This window comes from Lithobates pipiens, unplaced genomic scaffold, assembly GCF_037356315.1.
Source record: "Lithobates pipiens isolate NorthernLeopardFrog02 unplaced genomic scaffold, aLitPip1_a1.2 Scaffold_18, whole genome shotgun sequence".
NCBI classification, from domain to species: domain Eukaryota; kingdom Metazoa; phylum Chordata; class Amphibia; order Anura; family Ranidae; genus Lithobates; species Lithobates pipiens.
In genome coordinates this window covers 86,790,407-86,814,687 of record NW_027507758.1, presented here as the reverse complement: position 1 = coordinate 86,814,687, position 24,281 = coordinate 86,790,407, and the positions used below count along the sequence as shown (strand labels likewise).

General features: G+C 47.6%; 1 protein-coding gene across 1 annotated transcript in view; it reads right to left on the bottom strand.

The window, feature by feature from the left end:
• The window catches only part of ANKEF1 (ankyrin repeat and EF-hand domain containing 1), a 51,074-nt gene extending 34,653 nt beyond the window's left edge, over nucleotides 1-16,421 (bottom strand). Inside the window, exons 1-3 of the mRNA XM_077485891.1 lie at nucleotides 16,310-16,421; nucleotides 12,449-12,835; nucleotides 6,367-6,566 (exon numbers count right to left, since the gene is read on the bottom strand). Coding sequence (XP_077342017.1) covers nucleotides 6,367-6,566; nucleotides 12,449-12,806 — 558 coding nt within the window. The 5' untranslated portion in view covers nucleotides 12,807-12,835; nucleotides 16,310-16,421. The remainder of the gene's footprint in view (nucleotides 1-6,366; nucleotides 6,567-12,448; nucleotides 12,836-16,309) is intronic.
• Between the last annotated feature and the right edge of the window lie 7,860 nt (nucleotides 16,422-24,281).

The window sequence follows — 24,281 nt, the reverse complement described above, 5'->3', positions numbered from 1 at the left end:
GTGCAGTTATTAACTATAGTGTGTGTGTGTTTTTTTTTTTTTTAAATGAAAAGGCTAAATACCTTTTCCTACACCATCGCTGTGCAATCATGTGACTTCCCTCTGCTGGCCAGCTGACATCACAGGGGAATCTCAGCTCCTCCCGCTGCTATGCATAGATCGAGGAAGAAGTTTGGAGGGGGATCATGTGACCGCACAGCGGTGGTGTGGGGAAAGGGTATTTAGCCTTTTTATTTAAAAAAAAAACCACACACCATAGTTAATGCCACCATAATGCAGAGGGGATACTAGTAAAGTCATAGTGTGACTTTACAAATACTTTAAGGTATCACAGCAAATGTTGCTTATTTATTTTTACCTTAAGGCCGCGTAAACATGCGGGGACTGTTCGCTCAACTTTGTCCGCTGAACAGTGTTTCGGCGGACAGTCCGCTCGTGTGTGGGCTTTCAGCGGACAGTTTCAGCGGACAGTCTGCTGAACAAAGTTTTTCGGAAATTCCGAAAAACTGTCCGCTGAAACTCTGTTTCAGCGAACAGTCCCCTCGTGTGTAGGCTTGTTCGTCAAACTAAGTTCCGCGCATGCTCAGAAAGGATTTACACGCCGAAGTTTGCATTGCAGTGTATAGGACGTCGTATTTTTCGTCCCGTCGTACGTGCCGTTCACGTCATCGCGCACGGTTTCAGCGGACTGTTCGTTCGTCGTGTGTGGGCAAGTCCGTCCATGCTAATTTTGAGCGGACTGTCCGCTGAAACTGTTTGACGGACAAAGTTGAGCGAACAGTCCCCGCGTGTGTACGCGGCCTAACAGGTCTAATCATTTTGTTATCCTTGAGTTCTGCTTTAAATATTTTCATGAATTTAATTGTAGTTAAACTAACCACACAGCTGAGCTGCATGAAGCGTAGGTATGTGAACATGCACTCCAGACATTGGCACTGCAAGCCATGAAGAAGCACAATGCATAGGCATGTTACATTGTCACAGTCAGGAAACCCAACATGAAAAATGACACGCAACAGTTGCTCAAGTGCATGCATGTAGAAAGGATGTGGCTGCAAAGTGGCTGGTGGAGAATTGCAGTACTGAAGTGCAACAAAGGATGAAAAAATGCTAACTGATTTTGAGTCACAGTGGGGTTGATTTACTAAACTGGGAGGGTGCAAAATATGGTGTATGTGCATGGTAGCCAATCAGCATCTAACTTCAGCTTGTTCAATTAAGTTTTGACACTAAACCCTGATGGGTTTACTTCCTCTTTGATTCCCTGCAAAGGTAAAGAAAGCATAATGGACTACTATGCATCGCATAGTAGCCCATTATGTGTCACTTACCTGACACAGGAGCCAACAAAGTCACCGCTGTCCCCTGTAGTTAAGAGCGTCCATCTTCTTGGAGGGTCTCGCCGGAGCCGCGATGACGTCACTCCCGCGCATGCGCACGGGAGCCGACACTCGCGGCAGATCTGCAGCCTGCCCCAGTGCGCCTGCACGCTGCTGTCTACGGCGAGAAGAGCCGAAGGCGGCCGAAAGTTTCACCCGCAATTTTCCCCTGATTTTAAGGGGAGAAAAGTGCGTGTTATACGCCGATAAATACGGTATATATATATATATATATATATATATATAAAACGTATTTATGTTTAGACCAATATGTATCCTGCTACATATTTTTGGTAAAAAAAAAAAAATGATGCAATACGCGTATATTGATTGGTTTGCGCAAAAGTTATAGTGTCTACAAAATAGGGGAAAGATCTAAGGACTTTTATTTTTATTTTTTTTATTGTTTTTACTGGTAATGGTGGTGATCTGCGATTTTTAGCAGGCTGCGACATTGCGGCGGACAAATCTCACCCCAAGTGACAATTTTGGAGACCAGTGACACCTATATATTGATCAGTGCTATAAAAATGCACCGATCACTGTATAAATGGCACTGGCAGAGAAAGGGTTAACACTAGGGGTTAACTGTGTTCCCTGGGAGGTGTTTCTAACTGTATGGGGGATGGGCTGCCTGGGAGAATAGAGAGGTGGCTGATCCTGATCCCTAGGAACAGCTGATCTCTCCCTCTCCTCCCCTGTCAGAACGGGGATCTGTTTGCTTACATTGACAGAACCTCGTTCTGGCTCTCCTTCCCGCGATCGCGGGTGGCCGCGTGTGCCTACAGTACCACATGCACAGACCGACGTATGGGTACATCAGTTTGCACAGCCAAGCAGCCTTGCCGCAGTATATATGCAGAAGGCGGATGGCAAGTGGTTACTCTTGTACAGGTTAATGGTCAGAGGGAATATGGTGGCCACCCTGCAGTCCTCTCCAAAAGCCCTTGTCCTGGTTGAGTCTGTCACAGTTAACTTAGAGATTTTTTTTTATTTTATATCATTTTGATTCCAAGTGATTGAAAGACACAATTTAAAAGAGGTGCTCTGGATTTCCTTCTTACTTGAACATTCACAGACACTTTCATAAACAATAGAACTCTATAATGAGTTTTCGATGGTCCTGTTCTCACCGGGAACACTATCTTAATGGAGCCTGCATGTACTCCATTAATGTAGTCTTCTTGCTGTGTGTCTGTATGACTGTAATAGGGACAATAGAATAAAACCTGCTTCTGGTGCAGAGATTGATTTGTTTACTCCTTGAATATGAACGCTGTAATGTGATGCGGAATACCTTGGCACTATATAAATAAATCTTCTCAGATATACTTTGCTGTGGTTGAACAGACTGCGTGTCTAAATGACCCAGAGAACTATGCTGGCTGGAGCTTTGTGCACATGATAGGCCATCCTTGCCACTGGTAGAAACCAGAGTAACAGTGATCTGCTGATTAAAGCGGGGTTCCACCCTAAAGTGGACCTTCCGCTCATTGGAATCCTCCCCCCTCCGACGCCACAATTGGCACCTTTCAGGGGGGAGGGGGGTGCCGGTACCTGTACAGTACAGGTATCTGCACCCACTTCCGGCGTAGATTCTGCAGAAAGGAACGCCCCTTTCCGCAGAATCTATGCCCCTTTCCGAAAGTCCCCCGCTGCCTGCTGGGAAACACACGGATCCCAGAGACAGCGGGGACCATCCTTATTGCGCAGCGCGACTCGCGCATACGCAGTAGGGAACCGGGAAATGAAGCCGAAAGGCTCCACTTCCTGATTCCCATACCCAAGATGGCGGCGGCAGCACCCGAGAGGCGATCGAGAGATCGGCTTCGGGTGCCGACATCGCGGGCGCGCTGGGCGGGTAAGTGTCCTTATTTTAAAAGTCAGCAGCTGCAGTATTTGTAGCTGCTGGCTTTTAAAAAAAAAAAAAACGGCGGAACTCCTGGCGGACTCCCGCTTTAAGCTCACAACTAACAACCCTGACCCATAAAACAAACAATCTCCCGCAAATAGTGGAAATTGCCATCCTAAAGGCAGGGAAGCAGAGATGATTCAGGCTTTTCTTATTCCAGTGAAGCCTCCAGCCCGCATATATATGTGCACTATGTTATAGTTTACTTAAAGTAGATGTAAACCCGATAACATTTTTTTTTTTTTATGTCATAATGTAGAGGATAAGATTTCCTATCATTTGAGCCCAGTCTTGCCACAAAGAGTTAATCCAGCTCCAAGCAATCCTCTTTTATTGTTCAGTGAGAAAAATCTTGACAAACAGAGAAAAACTTTGTCAAATCCTCCCCCTTGCTGTCAGTGACAAGTGATTTACATATCTTGTGCACTAACCTATGACACTCTAACCCCCTTTCTCATCTGCCCCACCACTGTACCTCCTGCACATCTGCCCCACCTCTGTACTCCCCTGCTCCTCTGCCCCAACGCTGTAACCCCCTGCTCATCTGTCCCACCAATGTACATTCTTTCTCCTCTGACCCAACACTGAACCGCCCCAGGTTCACCTTTCCCACCACTGTAACCCCTTCTCATCTGCCCCATCACTGTACCCCCCTGGTTTTCCTCCCACCACTGTACCTCCTGCACATCTGCCCCACCACTGTACCCCCTTGCTCTTCTGTACCACCACTGTACCCACTTGTTCTACCGTCCCACCATTTTAACCTCCCTGCTCATCTGCCCCATCAATGTACCCCCTTTTCTCATCTTCCCCACCACTGTTCCTCCCTGCACATCTGCTCCACCACCGTATCCCCATGCTCTTCTGTCTCACTACTGAATCACCTTCTCATCTGTCCTAACACTGAACCCATCTGCTCCTCTGCCCCACCACTGTAACCCACTTTTTCATCTGCCCCACCACTGCTGAACCCCCTTCTCATCTCTTGTACCTCCCTGCGCATCTGTCCCACCTCTGAACCCCTCCTGCTCATTTTCTCCACTGCTGTATCATCCTGCTCATCTGCTCCACCGCTGTACCCTCTTCTCATCTATGATATACATGATATGCAGAGTGGTGAAAGGAAGCAGAGATGACACATCTACCATGCCTGGCATACTCATCCCGCTGATCCAACTTGTGCATCCAGCACATGTACTTGTATGCGATGTATATGATGTCACATACAAGCATCTGTAATGGACGTGCAGAGATGAGCTCAGCTCAGGGGTATTTTCTGAAAGCAGTGGGCCTGTGTGCAGGATCATAAGTTGGGCCCTCATAGCTAAGAATAAGTGTGGCCCTCTGCGCCACAGGAAAAGTTGGAAGCGATTTTCTTTGCGCTGAATACTGGCTGTGGCTTAAAGGGACACAGAGTTCAGGGGTTCAGTAGTAAGTGATGCAAAGGTTCAGGAATAGTTTTAACAAAGGTCCCAAAAGTCATTCCATAAACTGTCACCTGATTGTGGTTTTATCAATCACAGTGAAATCCCTTCTTTCTGAGATTTCTAGTGGCAACCAAGCGAGTCAACTTCCTCCAGATAGTGGATGGGACTAGCAGGACTGTGATTGGCTTTAGCAGCGGCCAATGACAGTCCTCCACCTCCTAGAAACAGGGACCGCCCCTCCTAGAAACAGGGACCGCCCCCCCCCCCCCCCAGCAGAACTGCACTCAATCTCTTTCCCATCACAAAAGCAGCTACAACAAAGTTAGAGAACCAAACAATGTTTCCCATCTTTTACAATGTGTGGGGGCGCAGTGCCCCCACACATTGCTGGTGCGGTGTGGGGAACTCTGAAATTGGAATGCATTAGTGTCTCACTGACACTTACCTGCACTGCTCTGCTGATGGGGAGGGAGTCGAGTGCCGGAAAAAGAGGCTTCGTGTGCCAACTGCAGCACCAGTGACGGGGATTGCCTACCCCTGCTCTAGTGTGTGCTAGGTATTAGTGGAGATTTATTAGTGTAGGTACATTAATTTAGCTGAGGGCTAAACCTGTAAATCTGGGTCAGGGTTGGGTGACTCATCCTAGCAGCCTCTCTGGTGCCTCTATCTGTTTTCTGGGACATTGGAGAATGTTCTAGACATAGTGGGTGGGGGTTAGGAGGAGCTGCTTGAAATATTTATGGGGGCCTCAGCCAATCCCCAGTATAGGGCTGGCAGGGGGAAGGCCACCTCATAAATAGGGATGATAATGCCAGCAGGGGGAGTTGGGTGGAAGATGGGAGTGCTGAGGAGGCTGCCTGTGGCCCTAAGGGGAGCCCCCTAGTCTGGGGGGGGGGTGACCTTGGGCCAAGGCTTGGGTGCTGGAAGGATCCTGCCATAACACACAGAGGAAGTCCTTCCTGGAGGCATGGAAGCAAGAAGGAGAACAGCAGGAGCAGGTCAGCACCACTGGGAGATCTCCTGAGAGTCAGCAGGATGGGCTGGTGAGTGTCAGTCTGGAGGATTGTGGGGAGAGGTTAGCCTGGAGGGCTAGTAATGGGCAGCTACAGCCAGGTGGGTTGGCAGTGCCTGAATAAGTGGTGCTGGGATCAGAAGCCACAGGAGGAAGAGTACAAGCTGGACACTGTAATATACACAATCAAGGGGCCTTGTGTTCCTGCCTGTAATGGGCCATTGCCTTTAATCCGACTCAGTGACTGTCAGATCTTTACACAGTGATCCAGCTGGGTTCTGCAAGCAAGTGTATGTTGGAGGGAGAAGTGGAGCTGTAAATAGAGACTGTATATAGGATAAATGTCCCTAAAGTTTTGCTAAAGTCAAGTGGGCATCACATAACCTCCTATTCCTATTCAAGTTATTTACCCTTAATAAATAACAAAAACAAAGTCCAGACTGTTCTGTCTCTGGAATGCCTGTGAAAATGCGGTGTGCCTGGTTGTGCAGGGTGGGGGATCCCAGTTTAACTGCGGCTCCATAGGGGGTGCGCTTCATCAGATTCTCAGTTTGAATCATGTAGATTCACTCTAATATACTAAATACAAACTGAAGTAGGGCTCATTGTATTAAGAATGTAATTCAAACATCTTACTGGATTGCAAGCATTGGGATTAGCCCCTCTTTCCAGCAATTTCAGACACATTTCTTTACATTCACGAGCCTGTTCACAAGCGACCAGGAGCACTGGAATTCCATTTTTAGAAGTGTTATTAACATCGGCTCCACAATCCAGGAGTATCTGAAGACAGCGGAGGTGTCTCTTAGTGGGGGAAATGCAGTAGAACAAGACTCCTAAACAAAAAGAAAAATAACCATGATTGGATTCAATGTATAATTCAGGTTATAAAACAAAGATGGAACTACCAAACTGTAAAGGGTATGTTTCTATAGAAATGCTACTGATCTATAAAATAAATGATATGCAGACCCATTTCCTATTAACCACTTAAGCCCCGGACCATTTGGCTGGCCAAAGACCAGACCACTTTTTGCGATTCGGCACTGCGTCGCTTTAACTGACAATTGTGCGGTCGTGCGACGTGGCTCCCAAACAAAATTGACGTCCTTTTTTTCCCACAAATAGAGCTTTCTTTTGTTGGTATTTAATCACCTCTGTGGTTTTTATTTTTTGCGCTACAAACAAATAAAAAGTGTAAAGTTTGAAAAAAAAACGCAATATTTTTAACTTTTTGCTATAAAAATTATTCCCAAAAAATATATAAAAAAATGTTTTTTTTCCTCAGTTTAGGCCGATACGTATTCTTCTACATATTTTTTGTTAAAATTGCAATAAGCGTATATTGATTGGTTTGCGCAAAAGTTATTGCGTCTACAAAATAGGGGATAGTTTTATGGCATTTTTATTTAATTTTTTTTTATGTAATGGCGGCAATCAGTGATTTTTATCATGACTGAGACAATATGGCGGACACGTCGGACAATTTTGACACATTTTTGGGACCACTGGAATTAATACAGCAATCAGTGCGATTAAAATTGCATTGATTACTGTAAAAATGTCACTGGCAGTGAATGAGTTAACACTAGGGGGCAGTGAAGGGGTTAATATGTATCCTAGTTTGTGTTATAACTGAAGGGGGATGGGACTGTGCAGGGAAACTAACAGATCACTGTTCATACTCTGTATGAACAGACGATCTGTTAGTTCACCGCCCAGAGAACTGGAAACTGTGTTTACACACACAGCTCCCGGTTCTCCATGTGCCCTCAGCGATTGCGGGAGACTGATTGAGACTGCCGGGCACTCACATCAGCTCAGGGAGCGAGTGTGGGGGGGGGGGGGGGGTTGGGGCGCCCCCTAGTGGCCATTTATGCTACGATGTAGCATAACGGCGATTTGCGCAGCCGATCCATGCTGCCGCAGTACAACTGAGGCAGCTGGTTGGCATGCAGTTAATATTTGTAGCAGTGAGACCAGACCCAGAGTTACATTCTATGTCCATGCAGTATTAGATGCTGAGATTTCACAGGCATAGCATACTAGCTCATTATGAAATTACTCACCTGAGCTCGAAGCCTCCTAGCGGTCCCCATACACAGCTCTGGCCAGCGGCATCACTCCCAGAGTTACTTACGGGTATCGTGGGCTCCGTCACTGTGATTGTCTGGAGCCGTGATGACATCTCTACTGTGCATGCGTGCGGGAACTTCTGGTAACAGCACACTAGCTGAAGCAACAGCACAAACATGCCATTGCTTCAGTGCGCATGTGCCAATGATGTTGGCACATGCTGATACAGGGAATATCTCCTAAACCATGCAGGTTAGGAAATATCCAGGGTAGCTACAGGAAAGCCTTATTATAGGCTTACCTGTAGTAAAAAGTGGTCTGTAAATTGGTTGTAAACCCTTACAAACCACTTTGACCTACAGGTAAGCCTAGATTAAGGCTTACCTGTAGGTCCAAGAAATATCTCCTAAACCTATACAGGCAGGCTGCAGATGACGGCGATATGCCTCTCGTGTCGGCTCCCGTGTGCATGTGCAGGAGTGACGTCATTGCGGCTCCGGCCAATCATAGCGCCCGAGCAGCGAGACCCGGAAGTCACTCCGGGATCCATGGCAGCGGCGAACATGAAGACAGAGGACCGCTTGGGGTGCTTCGTTCTCAGGTAAGTAATGCTATGCATACTAGCTCATTATGCCTTTGCCTTGCAGGTTGCATTTTTATTTTATTTTTTTTAAATAGCCTTTACTTCCTCTTTAAGGTCCTGCATGCACAATCTGACCATCCCTCTGACCTTAGAGCGGCACTGATGGGGACAGATAAGATGGCACTGATAGGTGTTACTGATAGGTACCACTGATAGGTGGCACTGATAGGCAATGGTAGATGACACTGATGGGCAGCACTGTTGATGAGGCACTGATTTGTGACATTGATAGGTGGCACTGTGAGCACTGATAGGTGGCACTGTGGGCACTGGTACATGGCGCTGGTGGGCACTGGTAGGCGGCACTGTTGTGCACTGGTAGTAGGTGGCACTGGCAGGTGGCACAGATGAGCTGTCGGCTGCTCTCCTTGATCGGGACCAATGTCCCGATCAAGGCGAGCTGGTGCTCAGCTGTTTTTTTTTTTTCTCCTCACACTATCAGCGTGAGGAGGAAAAATAGCCCGTTACCGGCTCTGTTTACATGAAATGATCAGCTTTCACTGGCTGACAGCTGATCACGTGGTAAGGGGTCGGCATCTCATAGACTTGCTGATCACAGAGCACGCCGCGCCACCCTCTGGAGGGGGCGCACAGGCCACTCGAGCATGGGAGGACGTCTATTGCACGGATCTGAAGTGGTTAATTAAATTGCAGCTTTTTTTGTTCAAAATACTTTTTTGACATTACCTGTTCCATCTTCTTCAATCCATTCCTAGGTGAGAATAATGCCATCTTGGACCACTACCCCCTTCCCTCCAACTGCCATCTTGGTTCCGGGAGCCGACTGTCACTTCCTGATGACTCACAGCCAGCTTCCCACTGCACAGGCACAAGATTGAAGGGTGCAGGTAGCCTTGTCCTGTAGCCTCCTGAGATGTGAGATGTTATATATACTTCCTCATGTCTCACAGCTGGCTCCCCACTGCACACACGTGAGTTCAAGGGGTACAGGTAGCCTTGTCCTATACCCTCCTGGTATGTGTGACGTTATCCCAGGAGGCTTCGGGACAAGGCTACCCACATTCCTCAAACTCACACATGCACAGTGGAGAACTGGCTGTGACTCATTACAAAGTGACATCTGGCTCCCGGAACCAAGATGGTAAGGCCGAAGATCGATAAGCCCTGAGAAGAATCAGCTGCAGGGTGAGTATCTGTTTCTTAAAGACCAGCAGCTAATTGATTTTGATGAAAGTGGGGGTTATTTACTAAAGGAAAATCCACTTTGCACTGAAAGTGCACTTGGAAGTGCAGTCCTTGTATGTCCATACAAGGAAAATAAAAAACAGCATTTTAGCTTGCACATGATTGGATGATAAAATCAGCAGAGCTTCCCCTCATTTCAGATCTACCCCTCAAATTTACAGCAACTGCACTTCCAAGTGCACCTTCAGTGCAAAGTGGAGTTGCCTTTTCGTAAATAACCCCCAGTGTCATTATGCAATTTCTTTTGTTACATTTTTTTTATTGTTATTTAAAAAACAGAATAAAAAGATAGAAACAGAAAAATCAGCAGCTATATTATTTGTAACTGCTTTCATTTTCAAGTTTTCCTATTTAACCACTTGAGACCCGCGCTATAGCCGAATGACGGCTACAGCACGGATCTCCTTTGCCGGGACTACGTCTATTGATGTCGTCCCGTGCACGAGCGGCCTGTGCGCCCCCTGAGGGGCGCGAGCGGCGCGCTCTGTGATCGGCGAGTCTATGAGACTCGGCTGATCACCGATCCGAGCAAGGGGTCGATCCCGACCCCTTATCACGTGATCAGCTGTCAGCCAATGACAGCTGATCATGTGATACAACGGATCCGGTAATCGGCTATTATTCCTCCTCGCGCTGACAGCGCGAGGAGAAAAAAAAAGAGCCGATCACCGGCGGCCATGATCAGGACATCAGTCCCGATCACGGCCAGCCCTGCCAGTGCCCACCTGCCCCCTGCCAGTGCCCACCTGCCCCCTACCAGTGCCACATGAATAAAAAATGTGTCCCCCCCTGTCAGTGCCACCCAGCAGTGCCCACAGTGCCACCCAGCAGTGCCCACAGTGCCACCCAGCAGTGCCACCCAGCAGTGCCCACAGTGCCACCCAGCAGTGCCCACAATCTGCCTCAACAAAGGTGCTGCACCCCAGTGCCACATATCTGTGCCCATCAGTGTCATCTACCAGTGCCCATCAGTGCCCAGCAGTGCCGCCCATCGGTGCCCAGCAGTGCCACCTATCAGAGCCACCTATCAGTGCCACCTATCAGTGCCCATCAGTCCCATCTATCAGTGGTACCTATCAGTGCCCCTTAGTGCCACCCATCCATGCCACCCATCTGTGTCACCCATCCGTGCCATCTTATCTGTGCCCATCAGTGCCGCCTTATCTGTGCCCATCGGTGCCGCCTTATCTGTGCCTATTAGTGCCGCCTTAACTATGCCTATCAGTGCCCACCAGTGCAGCCTATCAGTGCCCACCAATGCAGCCTATCAGTGCCCACCAGTGCAGCCTACCAGTGCCGCCTCATCAGCGCACTTCAATGAAGGAGAAAAATGACCTGTTTGCAAATTTTTATAACAAACTATTAAACATGATTTTTTTTTTATTTGCATCTTTTTTTGTTTGTTTAGCAAAAAATAAAACTCCCAGCTGTGATTAAATACCACCAAAAGAAAGCTCTATTTGTGGGAAAAAAATGATAAAAATTTCATTTGGGTACAGTGTTGTATGCCCGCGCAATTGTCATTCAAAGTACATCAGCGCTGAAAGCTGAAAATTGGTCTGGGCATGAGGGGGGTTTAAGTGCCCAGTAAGCAAGTGGTTAAACATAATGGGGGTTATTTACGAAAGGCAAATCCATTTTGCACTGTAAGTGCACTTGGAAGTGCTGTTTTTTTTTTTTCTCTTGCATGTCCCCCTCGGATTTACAGCGACTTTACTTCCAAGTGCACTTGTAGTGCAAAGTGGATTTTCCTTTAGTAAATAACCCCCAATGTTCTTAGCAGCTGAATGACAGCTATGCCTCTTAAACCTAAGACTTCCTCGACCTATCTTTGTTACATTCCTATAGTAACGAGTAAACAACATGAAGACACATGAGATTAGAGCAGGTCTTAAATGTGATACTTAAAAAAACACACACTAAGGCCGCGTACACACGGGCGGACTGTCTGTCCAACTTAGTCCGCTGAACCGTGTTTCAGCGGACAATCCACTCGTGTGTGGGCTTCAGCGGATTTTTTCAGCGGACATACAGTCCGTCCAAACTTGGTTTCAGCGGACAATCCGCTTGTGAGTAGGCTAGTTCGACGGACTAAGTTTGGCGCATGCTCAGAAAGGATTTACACGGTGAAGGTTGCATTGCAGTGTATTGGACGTCGAATTTCTAGTCCCGTCGTACGTGCTGTACACGTCATCGCGCAAGCTTTCGGCGGACTGTCTGTTCATCGTATGTGGTCAAGTCCGTTCATTCAAAAGTTGAACGGACTGTCTGTCGGATTGTTTGACGAACCTAAGGCCGCTTTCACACGGGATGGATCCGTGATGATCCGCTTGCTCAACAGGGATCGCTCCGTTTATCCCCACTGAGCCAGCGGATGACAGGATGTCAGATCTCCACTCTCCTCTATGGGGGAATCGGATGAACACGGACTGTCTGTCCGCGTTCATCCGATCCGCTCTGCAGACAGATAGAAAAATAGGATTTTCCTCCGTCTGCAGAATCGGACCATAGCGGAGACAGATGATATCGGGTGTCAGCGGATGTTCATCCGCTGACACCCGCTATCCCATAGGAATGCATGTATGTCCGTATTTCTTCCAAAAACGTATGGATGAAATACAGACATACTGTCCACATGTGTGAAAGGGGCCTAAAACTTTCATAAGAAAGTGCAAGAACTAGAATAATCACCTACTCTGCCTTTCTCCATCATAGCGTTAGGTGCTCTAATATGAAACAAAGGGCTGGCTAATAAATTCACATAATGGTCAGTCTGTAGTGGGTCATAGCTACCTTTTCCTTCTTTATTAACAATTGTCATGTCAGCCTGCGCTTCAGCGAGAACTTGCAGTACCAGGTCATGTCCTAATTCTGTTGCTTTCATGGCCGGGGTGCATCCCTTTAAGTCTTGTATATCAGGGTGAGCTCCAATGTTAAGCAGAAAACTGCACATGTCCACGTTATTAGCCACAGCGGCCAGGTGTAGAGCCCCTTCTCCATTGCGGGGCTCGGTGAGATTTATGAGGTTCGGGACTCCGAGTTGGGTAAGTTTTTGGATCTGCTCTTTGTCTTGATCTCGAACACACTGGAGTACTTTGTAGATTTGTAATGTTTCCAGTCTTCCATCAGCTACAGTTGTCTCTGGCTCCATTTAATACAGGCGTTCCAGATCTTTTCTAGCTGCAATAACAGCACATAGCATTAAGCAATCATTTTAAATTTATGTCTCAGAAGCCGACACTTACACAAGTACCATTAACAAAATAAGTACACTAAAGTTATGCTTCAATCAAAGATGAAAATGCATTTAAAGGTGAACTTCAGGCAAACAGATACAATACATATACAGGATCTGTCTTAGCTGACATTGTCATTTTATATCATGATTCAAACACCCCTACCAGACAGAGCAGCCCGGGTAATGACCTCCTCTTTCTCAAACTCAGTTATCGTACTTTTAGCTAAAGGTAAACTTATAATAAAGCTTGCTTGTAGGTAAAATGAATATCTCCTGAACCTGCCGTCACCGACGCATGCACACTGCGCTTTGAAATGATATCACTGCTCGGCCATTCAAACCTGGAAGGAAGACCGGGTGGTCATGGAAGCCTGTCAGTGGTCACAGCACTGGAGGGCTTTGTTTTAGGGGTAAGTTTCATAATGTGCTAGTATGCAATGCATACTAGCACATTATGTCCTTAAAAGAGAAGAATGGGATTTTTTTTCATACTTACCTTGGTGGATGCAACAAAGAGGAAAAATAAATTATCGTTATGTACCAAAAATGTGTCTTTATGCGTTTAAATGTATCTATATGCAAGTATTTTACTGTTATGCAGGAACTTTTCTCTAAGCCCCATACACACTATCAGTTTTTCTGCAGAGTTTTTCCTTCAGATTTACCAAAACCATATAATATGAGGTCAAACCTTAGGAGTTTCAATTTGTATGCAATCAGGCAGGCCCTTGTACTACATGGTTTTGGTAAATCTGAAGGAAAAACTCCGCAGAAAAACTGATAGTGTGTATGGGGCTTTAGAAAACGCATCTGTAATAACATCAGTAAAATTTGTATGGCTGTGTGAATGAAGCGTAGGGGTACCTGCAATTATCCAGTGCAGAAAAAAACACAGCTCAGTGCACACAGTGTGAACGAGCTCCTTACCCAGTGCCAGGACAAGGTCACCTAGAGCCCAGCGCAAACATGCCAAACTATGACTCCCCACCCCCATATGTATGAGCATTATGTGTCAGCAAAACCCACCCCCCCCTAAAAACAATTGGTCACTAAGCTGCATGATTACCCCCTAAGCACACCCCCCTCCCCCCAAAAAAAATATTTCTCCTCCTAGCACAAATCCCCTCTGCCATAGCACCTCTTTTAGCACACCCCCTCCCCCCATCCCTTTTTAGCACAAAGCCCCCCCCCCTCTACTAAATCACCTCTTTTAGCACAAACCCCCCCAAATATCCCTTCCTAGCACAAATACCCCCCCCTCTACTATATCACCTCTTCTAGCACAACTCCCCCCCCCTCAAATTCCCTACTTAGCACAAATCCCCTCCTCTGTCTACTATATCAACTCGTCTAGCTCAACCCCCCCATCCCCTTATTAACACAACCCCTCCCACCCCCTTATTAACACAACCCCTCCCATCACCTTATTAACACACCCCCCGCCATATCACCTCTTCTAGCACAAACCCCCCCAAATCACCCTTCCTAGCACAAATCCCCTCCCCTCTACTATATCACCTGTTCTAGCACAAGTCCCCTCCCCCAAATCCCCTTCTCAGCACAACCCCCCCCCCCCCATATCACCTCTTCTAGCACAAATGCCCTTTCCTCTACTAGATCACCTCTTCTAGCACAAGCCCCCCCCCCCAAATCCCCTTCCCCCTCTGCCATATCAACTCTTCTAGCACAAACCCCCCAAAATCCCCTTCTTAGCACAACCCCCCCCCCCCCTGCCATATCACGTCTTCTAGCACAAACCCCCCCCCCCCAAAAAAAAATTCTCCTTCTTAGCACAAATCCCCCCCCCCCCTTTACCATATCACCTCTTCTAGCATGCCAGGCCTTCTTGTCCAACATCAGTGCCTGACCTCACAAACACGCTTCTGGAAGAATGATCAAACATTCCCATAGACACATTCTTAAACCTTGTGGGCAGCCTTCTCAGAAGAGTTGAAGCTGTTATAGCTGCAAAGGGTGGACCACCTCAATATTGAACCCTCCTGTGTGTAAAGGCAGGCGTCCTAATATTTTTGACAATATAGTGTCTAAAAAAACAAAAACAAAAGGGCACCTCCATCTAGGTGTAGCGATTTATTAAAAAGAGTAAAAGACAATAAAAACGCACTCACTAGTTAAAAGTGGATGAAGACTTGTGGGGGGCGTGGCCTGACGCGTGGAGGAGATGGCCACATAGAGAGAGAGCTCCGGAGCCTGGTACAGATTGTCAGCACACTAGGGATCTGTAATCCTGCAGCATGGGTAAAGCAAACAAGCCCGGATCACAGACATGCCAGCAGAGCAACGACAGTACTTCTTTATGAATCCGTCACAACAATGCCGTACAATATTATGGGAGGGTGTAACGAACAACATATTCGGCGACCCATCGCAGTTTGCTATGGAAGTGATGTTCCATTGCCGCCATCTTGCTACACCCCACACTCATCCACAAAAAGGATACACTAAGAAGGGGGGAAGTGGACATGTTGTTACACCCACCGGAGTTTTGTATTTTACACGTATTTATAACAGTAAACTGCGTTTCTATAGTGAAATACAGGACTTAGAACTCCATCTGGCTGGTTAGATGTTGAATTTTAAAAGCAGCGAACTTCTGTCAGATTAGAAAACCAGTAAGATGAGCAGGGATGCCGCTGCTTTTAAAATTCAACATCTAACCAGCCAGATGGAGTTCTAAGTCCTGTATTTCACTATAGAAACGCAGTTTACTGTTATAAATACGTGTAAAATACAAAACTCCGGTTGGTGTAACAACATGTCCACTTTCCCCCCTTCTTAGTGTATCCTTTTTGTGGATGAGTGTGGGGTGTAGCAAGATGGCAGCAATGGAATGTCACCTCCGTAGCAAACTGCGATGGGTCGCCGAATATGTGGTTACACTGGCTCGCACTAGAACGCAGTGCGGGGAAGCGTATTTCTCGCACTGTATGGGAACGCTCTGCCCTTATTAGATGTGTGCGGGGGACGTTCATTGTTATTGTCCCCCTAAACTCATCTAGTGGACAAGCAGCGTCTTTGCGGCCACCAAATTGGTTTGTAAGAGTATTTACGTTTGGCGTATTCCCGTGTGTTTGCCAACCTATTGATATGAACGGGCTGCCAAAAGCGGAACGTGCAAAAAATATGCGCATACAAATGCTCACATTCCAGGGCGAGACGCCCTAAAAGTGTCACAACTAATGTCACGTTGGGTTTCCATAGATCTATAAGGTGCAGGCTGTGACACTGCTTGAATCATTGACAATATATACAGAGATAGGGAAATATGAACACAATACTGGAGATAATAATAATAAGGGGTGCATGGATCCCACGTGACACACAGGACAGATCCCAGCCCCCCCACACACAGATGCCCCCCCAGTCATATACAGAAGGCACAATGTCCGATTTACCTGTCCGCTCTCCCGAGCACCGTCCTCATTTCCCGGGAGCGGACTGTAGAAGGACGCGGTGCTCCGTCTCCATGGAGACCAGACGGCGGGACTGACTTCAGCACAAAGCTCGGTGTGCGCAGGCGTGTCTGAATGTGTCCGGCGCAGGCGCAGTGCCTTCTTTAGTTCAAAAACTATAATCCATTAGAACAATGGACATCACTAATCTGTTTTAGCAACGCCGGTATTTTAATGACCATGAAGTGGAATAGCGCTGCACTAATCCCCATATATATTGTATGCTGTGCAGTGTTGTCTTCTATCTCCATAGATACCACAGACCTATATAGTATTTATGAGGGGACTATGGACTTCTAGTGACCAGTTTACTGACTCTCTGGTGTAAAAATAAAAAATTCTATTGAAGTCTGTGTTCCTAACTCATAGAAGTCCCCTTTCTTGCCCTCAGCCTCCTCCAAATCTCCGAGGGCTTGTTTACACTTGCATTTGGGGAGGAGGAGGGGGGGGGGGGGGGGTAAAACCCATGGTTGAACCGCGTTTATACCATTCCTCAACTACTCCCCTTTGTGCTACAAGGACAGCCGACGGGGGTGTAACACAACCACATTGCTTTGCTTCACATCTGCGACAGGGATTGTAACCCCTCATCATGCTTGGTGAATGATACCGCATGACCCATTAAAACGAATGTGGCCGTGCTGCAACCTCTCCCCCACAACTATGCACAACGTGGAGTGGTTGTCTGGTATTTAGGGGGTTAAAACAGGTGGTGGCAAGGCAATATACCACCTCCTCATTGCCTGTCAAATATTATTTAAAAGGTAATTTTTCTCCTTCACTAATAGGCTGCACTGATGGACACTGATAGGCTGCACTGATAGGCATTGATGAGGCAGCAATGATGGGCACTGAAGAGGCAGCACTGGTGGGCACTAATGGGCACTGGTAGGCGGCACCAATAGGTGACACTGATGAGGAGGCACTGAGTGGCAGCACTGATGGACACTGATTGCAGACATCCCAACCTGCGAAAACTAATTTCAGGGAGGTGGCAAACTCATTTCAGGGGGGGTCATGATTCACGCCGACTCTGGCGACTGGACACACATCAGGGCACGGGGCACACAGTGGGGCATGGGGCACACAGAAGGGCATGAGGCACACAGAGAGGCATGGGGCACACAGCAGGACACATCATGGGACACACAGAAGGGCACACAGGGGCACTGGGCACACATCAGGACATGGGGCACACATCAGGGCACATCATGGGGTACACAACAAGGCAGGCATGGGGCACACATCAGGACATGTGTCACACATCAGGGCACATTATGGGGCACACAACAGGGCACAGAGTGGGCATGGGGCACACAGCAGGGCAGGGGGAACACATCTGAGCACAGGACACATCATGGTGTATACATCAGGACACAGGGCACACAGCAAGACATGGGACACACAGCAGGGCATACAGCGGGGCATGGGGCACACAGCAGGACACTGAGCACACAGCAGAGCATGGGGCATACAGCAGCAAATGAGGCATACAAGAGGGCACACAGCAAGGCACATCATGGGGCACACATCAGGACATGGGGCACACAGCAGGGCACAGAGCACACAGGGGCACTGGGCACACATCTGGAGATGGGGCACATGGCAGGGGACACAGATCTGGGCACAGGGAACATCATGGGGCATACATCAGGACACAGGGCACATAGCAAGACATGGGACATACAGCGGGGCATGGGGCACACAGTGGGACACTGAACACACAGCAGGGCACACATCAGGGCAAACAGTGGGGCATGTGGCACACATCAGGGCACTATACACACAGCAGGGCATGGGGCACACAGCAGGGCATGGGGCACATAATGGGGCACACATCACAGCAAGATCCAAGCAGCTGTTGTTATATTACTTGCAGCGTAGCATGGGAAGCGGCTGTCAATATGTCTCGTGCCCCTCCCCCAGCCCCTCCTCTCTTCTAGTCTGTCTGAAGTGATGACAGATCTGGTCCTTGCAAAGCAGTGGTCATTTTACCTCTCGTGGCACGCTCCTCCCCGCTGTACCCTCCTTCCCTCCCGTCTACCCCAGAAGCACTGGTGGACAGGAGGGGCTGGCGGGAGGAGTGGGTCATGAGAGGTCTCAGCGTAGAATAGGGCACCAGCATGGGGTGTGTCTCCAGACCTCCCGGCTTTGTCCCACCCCCTCTTCTGGCCATAGACAGAAGACAGAGCAGCTTGAGCAACTGCTGCGGTCGTACTCCATTCGGCCGCTTGGGTTGCTCTGTCTGTGGCTGAGTGACTGTCCCAGCCGGGCACTCGCGGGTGTCCGTGAGCCTGCACTCAAATGCGGGTGACTTGAGAAGTCTGCAAGTCACACTAGTGGAAACCGGGCCTTAGTGTCAGATTTGTCTGCCGCAATGTCGCATTCCCACCATAAGTCACTGACTGCCGCCATTACTAGTAAAATAAATAAATAAAAACTCCACATAACTTTTGCCCAAACCAATCAATATTCGCCTATTGGGATTTTTCTTTTTTTACCAAAAATATGTAGCAGGATACATATTGGAATACATTTTTGAAGAAATTAATTTTTTTTCCCATTTTTTTATTGGATTTGTTTAAGGGCCGGTTCACACCACATGCAGCCAAGTGCGTTTTTTTTTCTCTGCACCAGAAACGCATGGATAGTAGGTCATATGGTTTCCAATGGTATATATAAAATAAATAATTGCTGAATGTCTGAGAATCATCAGCACCAAATCCCTTGATTGAAAATGACAATGAAAATGACAAAGAATCAGGAAACTGGATTTTTAAAGCGGTGTTCCAGCTGCAAACATTTTTAAAAAAAAGCAGCTACAAGTGCTGTACAAACACTGCAAATCTTCTGGAGGTCAAGCGGTTAAAGCGCCTGTTATCCCTGAACACACCCACCAATGAAAAGTGCAGCATAGGGTGATCATGTAAACATCATCTGCACCCCACATGAGGGAAAAATGTGCGTTGCACTTGCAGCTAGACATGTGCAATTTCGTTTCATTCGGAATATGTATTTTTTCAAAATTCGGCATATTCGTTAATTCGCAAACATCCGAATGAACGAAAAACTATATAAAGGATTTTTCAAAAAACAAATTTTCGAAAAGAACAAAAATTAGAAAGAACAAAAACCCGAAAGAAAGAAAATCTGAAAATTTGAAAGAATGAAAATTCGATAATTAGAAAGAATGAAAATGCGAAAAAAAGAAGGAAAATTCAAAAGAACGAAAATCCTCAAATGGAAGGTGGAGGAGCGCAAGGTCTCTAACATCCACCAGCTCCGTGATGTAGTCATGGAGGAGTGGAAGAGGACTTCCAGTGGCAACCTATGGAGCTCTGGTGAATTCCAAGCCCAAGAGGGTTAAGACAGTGCTGGAAAATAATGGTGGCCACACTAAATATTGACACTTTGGGCCCAATTTGGACATTTTCACTTAGGGGTGTACTCACATTTGTTGCCAGCAGTTTAGACATTAATGGCTGTGTGTTGAGTTATTTTGAGGGGACAGAAAATTTACACTGTTATACAAGCTGTACATTCACTACTTTACATTGTAGCAAAGTGTAATTTCTTCAGTGTTGTCACATGAAAAAATATTTACAAAAATGTGAGGGGTGTACTTACTTTTGTGAGATACTGTAGGTTACTAAAATAACTAGCATTGGACTAAATTTCAATTAGAGATGAGGAGATTTTGGTAAAATTTCACAAATTTTTTTAAACACATCAGAGTCAATGGGAGAAGACAATTTGAAGGTGGCCCTGGTGCTTTATAGCTATTTTTTTTTATAAAACCTTTCTACTACATTGCGTACCTTATTTCAGGTCCAGTGATGTCATCACAAGAGCTCTGAGATATTAGATCTCATATATACTGATAAGAATTTATATCTAATGCCCCATACATACGATTGGAAATTCCCCCAGCAAAAGTCCGATATGAGCTTTTGGTCAGAAATTTCTGACCGTGTGTATGCTCCATCAGACTTGCTGGCGGAAAGCCCCCCCTTATATCAGGGTTCCCACAGAACTCCTCCCCTTATATCAGGGTCCCCCCTTATATCAGGGTCGCCACAGTCCCCTCCCCTTATATCAGGATCTCCACAGCCCCTTTCTATCAGGCTCCCCACAGTCCCCCCTTATATCAGGGTCCCTATAGGTCCCCTACTCTTAAATCAGGGTCGCCACAGCCTCGACCTTATATCAGGGTCCCCACAGTCCCCCCTTATATTAGGATCCTCATAGTCCCCCTCCTCTTATATCAGGGTTCCCACAGCCCCCCTTATATCAGGGTCCACATAGCCCCACTTATATCAGGGTCCCCACAGTCCCCTTCTATCAGGGTCATCATAGTCCCCCTCCCCTTATACCAGGGTCCCGGTAGCCCCCCTTATATCAGGGTCCCCACAGTCCCCTTCTATCAGGGTCCCCATAGCCCCCCTCTCTTATATCAGGGTCCCCACAGTCCCCTTCTATCAGGATCCCCATAGTCCCCCTCCCTTATATCAGGGTTCCCACAGTCCCCTTCTATCAGGATCCCCATAGTCCCCCTCCACTTATATCAGGGTCCCCACAGTCCCATTCTATCAAGGTCCCCATAGTCCCCCTCCCCTTATATCAGGGTCCCCATAGTCCCCCTCCCCTTATATCAGGGTCCCCATAGTCCCCCCTTATATCAGGGTCCCTACAGTCCCCTTCTATCAGGATCACCATAGTCCCCCTCCACTTATATCAGGGTCCTCATAGTCCCCCTCCTCATATATCGGGGTTCCTACAGCCCCCCCCTTATATCAGGGTCCCCACAGTCCTCCTCCCCTTATATCAGGGAACCCACAGTCCCCTTCTATCAGGGTCCTCCTAGTCCCCCCTTATATCAGGGTCCCCACAATCCCGTCCCCTTATATCAGGGTCCCCACAGTCCCCTTCTATCAGGGTCCCCATAGTCCCCCTCTCTTATATTAGGGTCCCCACAGTCCCCTTGTATCAGGATCCCCATAGTCCCCCTCCCTTATATCAGGGTTCCCACAGTCCCCTTCTATCAGGATCCCCATAGTCCCCCTCCACTTATATCTGGGTCCCCACAGTCCCCTTCTATCAGGGTCCCCATAGTCCCCCTCCCCTTATATCAGGGTCCCCATAGTCCCCCCTTATATCAGGGTTCTCACAGTCCCCTCCCCTTATGTCAGGGTCCCCATAGGCCCCTTCTATCAGGATCCCCATATTCCCCCTCCCCTGTATATCAGGGCCCCCACAGTCCCCTTCTATCAGGGTCCCCACAGTCCCCTCCCCTTATATCAGGGTCCCCATAGTCCCCTTCCCCTTATATCAGGGTCCCCATAGTCCCCCCTTATATCAGGGTTCTCACAGTCCCCTCCCCTTATATCAGGGTTCCCATAGTCCCCTTCCCCTTCAATCAGGATCCCTATAGTCCCCTTCCCCTTATATCAGGGTCCCCACAGTCCCATTCCCCTTCTATCAGGATCCCCATAGTCCCCTTCCCCTTATATCAGGGTCCCCACAGTCCCCTTCTATCAGGATCCTCATAGTCCCCTTCCCCTTATATCAGGGTCCCCACAGTCCCTCTCCCCTTATAGCAGGGTCCCCATAGTCCCCTCCTAATATCAGTGTCCCCACAGTCCCTCTCCCCTTATATCAGTGTCCCCATAGTCCCTCTCCCCTTATATCAGGGTCCCCATAGTCCCCTCCTAATATCAGGGTCCCCACAGTCCCTCTCCCCTTATATAAGGGTCCCCATAGTCCCCTCCTAATATCAGGGTCCCCGCAGTCCCTCTTCATTTATATCAGGGTCCCCACAGTCCCCCTTATATCAGGGTCCTTTACAGATCCCCTCCCTTGGGTGAAATTAAGATATTCCAAACACCAAGTGTGGTGAGTCCACACTATGTGCATATATGATCATGTATTGGTACATTATCCATGATGACTGCATAATTGGTTTCTAATTGTAATCTATTAAAGATACAGAAGCTCCTGAAGAAGCGATAATCCTAAATCGCAAAACATGTTGAGCAATTTTTAAAAATTTTCAAGGACACCCTATTAGCGTATGCCATACCCTAGTGGAGGTTTTTCTGACGTGTTCACTAATACAAGCCCCAAAAGAAAGCACACACGTGACATCCATTTTCTGGGTTGATCAATGGATCCTTCTCTTTTTGTATTTTCTAATTAATTTGTTTTATTCAATGTACATTGTACTGTATATGTACTTAATATGTGAGAACTATTAAAAATGTTGTTATAATATATTATATGTGCTGTTAAAGTCCATTTTTCTCTATCCTTCTACTTACCCCTCCCCCTTATATCAGGGTCCCCACAGTCCTCCTCCCCTTATATCAGGATCACCACAGTCCTTTTATCAGAGTCCCCACAGTCCCCCTCTTATATCAGGGTCCCTACAGTCCTCCTTCCCTTATATTAGGGTCCACATAGTCCCTCCTTTTATCAGAGTCTCCACAGTCCCCCCCTTATATCAGGGTCCCCACAGTCCTCCTTCCCTTATATTAGGGTCCCCACAGTCCCCCCTTTTATCAGAGTCCCCACAGTCCCCCCCCTTATATCTGGGTCCCCATAGTCCCCCCTTATATCAGGTTCTCCACAGCCCCCCTTATATCAGGGTCCCCACAGCCCCCCCTTATATCAGGGTCCCCACAGTCGACCCCTCCTTATATCAAAGTCCCCACAGCCACCCTACTCCTATATCAGGGTCCCCAAAGTCCCCCCCCTTATATCAGGGTCCCCACAGTCCCTATCTTCCTATATCAGGGTGCCCAAAGCCCTCCCCATATATTAGGGTCCCCACAGTCCCTCTCCTCTTATATCAGGGTCCCCACAGTCCCCCCTCCTTATATCAAAGTCCCCACAGCCTCCCTCCTCCTATATCAGGGTCCCCAATGCCCCCCCTTATATCAGGGTCCCCACAGTCCCCTCCTGATATCAGGGTCCCCACAGTCCCCCTCCTTTTATATCAGGGTCCCCACAGTCCCCTCCTGATATCAGGGTCCCCACAGTCCCCCCTCTTATATAAGGGTCCCCACAGTCCCCTCCTGAAATCAACGTCCCCACAGTCCCCCTCCTCTTATATCAGGGTCCCCAGGAGTAAACAAGTCCCTGGGTTACCATAGTAACAACAATCAGCACACGCCTGACACAGCAGCAGCCATTTTCTTGTAGCGACTCAGTGATTACTTTCTCTTTCATGAATTGTGTGATGATAATCTAGACATCCCAACCTGCAAAAAACTAATTTCAGGGAGGTGGCAAACTCATTTCAGGGAGGTGACGAAACACGACCCCCCCCTCCCTCCCCGACACGTTAATATATGTGCAAACATTTTCTGTTTGTGTGTGTGTGTGTGTGTGTGTGTGTATAATGTCACTCACATGCAGCCTACAGTAGATGGTCAGAGACTGCAGACATGATACAAGAGATGGTCAGAGACTGCAAACATGATATAAGAGACGGTCAGAGACTGCAGACATGATACAGGGGATGGTCAGAGACTGCAGACATAGCACAAGAGATGGTCTAGAGACTGCAGACATGCTACAGGAGATGGTCAGAGACTGCAGACATGATACAGGAGATGGTCAGAGACTGCGGACATGATACAGGAGATGGTCAGAGACTGCAGACATGATACAGGAGATGGTCAGAGACTACAGACATTATACAGGAGATGGTCAGAGACTGCAGACATGATACCGGAGATGGTCAGAGACTGCAAACATGTTACAGGAGATGGTCAGAGACTGCAGACATGATACAGGAAATGGTCTAGAGACTGCAGACATGATACAAGAGATGGCCAGAGACTGAAGACATGATACAGGAGATGGTCAGAGGCTGCAGAATTCTTTCAGAATCACACTTATATGCGCTCGGAGG